This window comes from Cicer arietinum, chromosome 1 (assembly GCF_000331145.2).
Source record: "Cicer arietinum cultivar CDC Frontier isolate Library 1 chromosome 1, Cicar.CDCFrontier_v2.0, whole genome shotgun sequence".
In the NCBI taxonomy this organism is placed as follows: Eukaryota; Viridiplantae; Streptophyta; class Magnoliopsida; order Fabales; family Fabaceae; genus Cicer; species Cicer arietinum.
The window spans coordinates 31591632-31594096 of record NC_021160.2 but is presented as its reverse complement, the minus strand read 5'-3'; the positions used below and the strand labels follow the sequence as shown (position 1 = coordinate 31594096).

Below are 2465 nucleotides of genomic sequence, written 5' to 3'. Positions count from 1 at the left end.
ATGAATTCTGAGTCCCACCAGAAGCTATTGATGAAAATACTAAATGAGGCTCATGTCACTCACGACATCACCTTGGACAAATTTGGAGGCATCATAAATAACATCACAACCAACAATCACATAACTTTCATAGATGATGAGCTGCCGACCGAAGGGAGAAGGCATAATAAAGCACTACACATATCAGTAATGTGCCTCGACCATATAATATCAAGAGTCCTCATTGACAATGGCTCCTCGCTGAATGTCATATCAAAATCAACATTAGCAAAACTACCTTGTAATGGTACATATATGAGACCAAGTCCCATGGTTGTTAGAGCTTTCGACGGGAGTCACAAAGAAGTAATGGGGGAAATCGATCTCCCAGTTCAAATAGGTCCGGTCACATTTGAAATCATGTTTCACATGATGGATATTGTACCCGCTTATAGTTGCTTATTGGGAAGGCCATGGATCCATTCTGCCGGCGTAGTGCTGTCAACCTTACACCAAAATTTGAAGTATATGGTAAATGACCAATTGGTAATTGTGTCAGGAGAAGGATACTTGTTGGTGAGTAATTTGTCCACCACACCTTATGTTGAGACAACATAAGACGCTCTAGAAACTTCCTTCCAAACACTAGAAATCGTGGACACCGCTTATGTCGAGACGACACCTATAGAACCACATATGTCAAACACTACTATTATGGTGGCTAAGTTCATGTTGAGCAGAGGACACCATCCATGGCACGAGTTGGGGAAGGATGAAGAAGGGCTCAAAGAACCGGTGGAACTTCTTGAAAATATAGATAAGTGGGGGTTTAGGCTACAAACCCACCAGGGATGACAAACGGAGATTGGTCAAAAAGAAAAAAGAAAAAAGATTAGCTCGAATTGAAAATCGAGAACCAAGAATCGAAAGGATTCTCATATGTGACATCCGACAGAGTTTCCAAAGTGCCAGACCAACAAGTGAGATCCATATTGCGGCAACTAAAGATGACATGTTTGATGGGGAGGCTAATTGGATTCGTCCGTGTGGTGTAGGAGCAGAAATCAGGAATTGGAAAGTAGTCAAGTCACCTATAAAATTTAATGCAATTCCCATGTAATTCTAAAAGCATTATTATTGTTACTAAGACCTTAAGATGCTTCATTATATTTAGGATGGACACAATGTTGTTTTCCCAATACTTTGAATTTCAATAAATGCATTCTCATTTTGTTTTCTTATTGTTTTTTCTTACCACTTTCATATGTTTATATTCATTCGCCATTTTTTTTATTATTTATTTTGTCTATTTTTTATTTTTTTTCTTCTCCTTCTTTCTCCTTATCCTAGCCTTGAATCCTGCAGATTTGGGAATAGTTCATTCACAGACGACTATACTAAGATCTCGTTGCATAATCTTAACCATCTTGTTAGTCAGAAAGAAAAAGATAATGAAGAAATTATGAACCCCCTCTAGATTTGTTAAGAGCGGTAGAACGGGAAGCCAAGGGTATCATGCCCTTTGAGGAACCGATATAAATTGTTAATCTAGGGATGGAAGAAGGAAGGAAAGAAATTAAGGTTGACCCCATCTTAAAGAAAGAAGTATATCACAAACTAATCCAACTCCTACATGAATACAAAGATGTTTTTTCCTGGTCATATTAGGATATGCCTGGATTGGGTACTAGCATAGTGGAGCATAAATTGCCCTTAAAACCCGATTTTTCTCGAGTGAAACAAAAATTAAGGCGAATGAAGCCCGATATGTCATTAAAAATCAGGGAAGAAGTAAAAAAACAATTTGACGCAGGATTCCTCACTGTGGCAAATTATCCCCAATGGATAGCCAATACTGTACCAGTGCCAAAAAAGGATGGCAAAGTACGAATGTGTGTCGATTATAGGGACGTTAATATAGCTAATCCTTAAGATTATTTCCTGTTACGTCACATTGATATTTTGGTTGATAATACGGCTCGCCATTCACTCTTTTCCTTTATGGATGGTTTCTCTGGGTATAATCAAATTAAGATGGCAGCTGAAGATATGGATAAAACGACTTTCATCACTCATTGGGGAACATTTTGTTACAAAGTAATGCCTTTTGGTCTGAAGAACACTGGGGCAACCTACCAAAGAGCTATTTTAACCCTATCCCATGACATGATACATAAAGAGGTCGAAGTTTATGTAGATGACATGATTGCTAAGTCACAAACAGAAGAATAACATATTATTGATCTAAAGAGACTCTTCGAAAGACTTAGAAAAAGTTTAAGCTAAAGCTCAACCCTTCCAAATGCACTTTTGGTGTGAGATCGGGCAAAGTATTGGGATTTGTGGTTAGTTAGAGAGGAATAAAGGTTGATCCCGATAAGATTCGAGCCATTGTAGAAATGCCTTCCCCGAGTACAGAAAAAGAAGTTTGCGGTTTGCGTGGGAGACTAAATTATATTTCAAGATTTATATCACAACTAACTGCT

At 38.1% G+C, this 2465-nt stretch overlaps 1 protein-coding gene across 1 annotated transcript; it reads left to right on the top strand.

Moving 5' to 3' along the window:
* LOC140918861 (uncharacterized) lies at positions 1-1911 on the top strand. The gene is made up of 3 exons (XM_073363663.1): positions 1-555; positions 797-1057; positions 1648-1911. Exons 1-3 carry the CDS (start codon positions 1-3, stop codon positions 1909-1911), a joined length of 1080 nt encoding a protein of 359 aa, XP_073219764.1.
* The last annotated feature ends 554 nt before the right edge of the window (positions 1912-2465 follow it).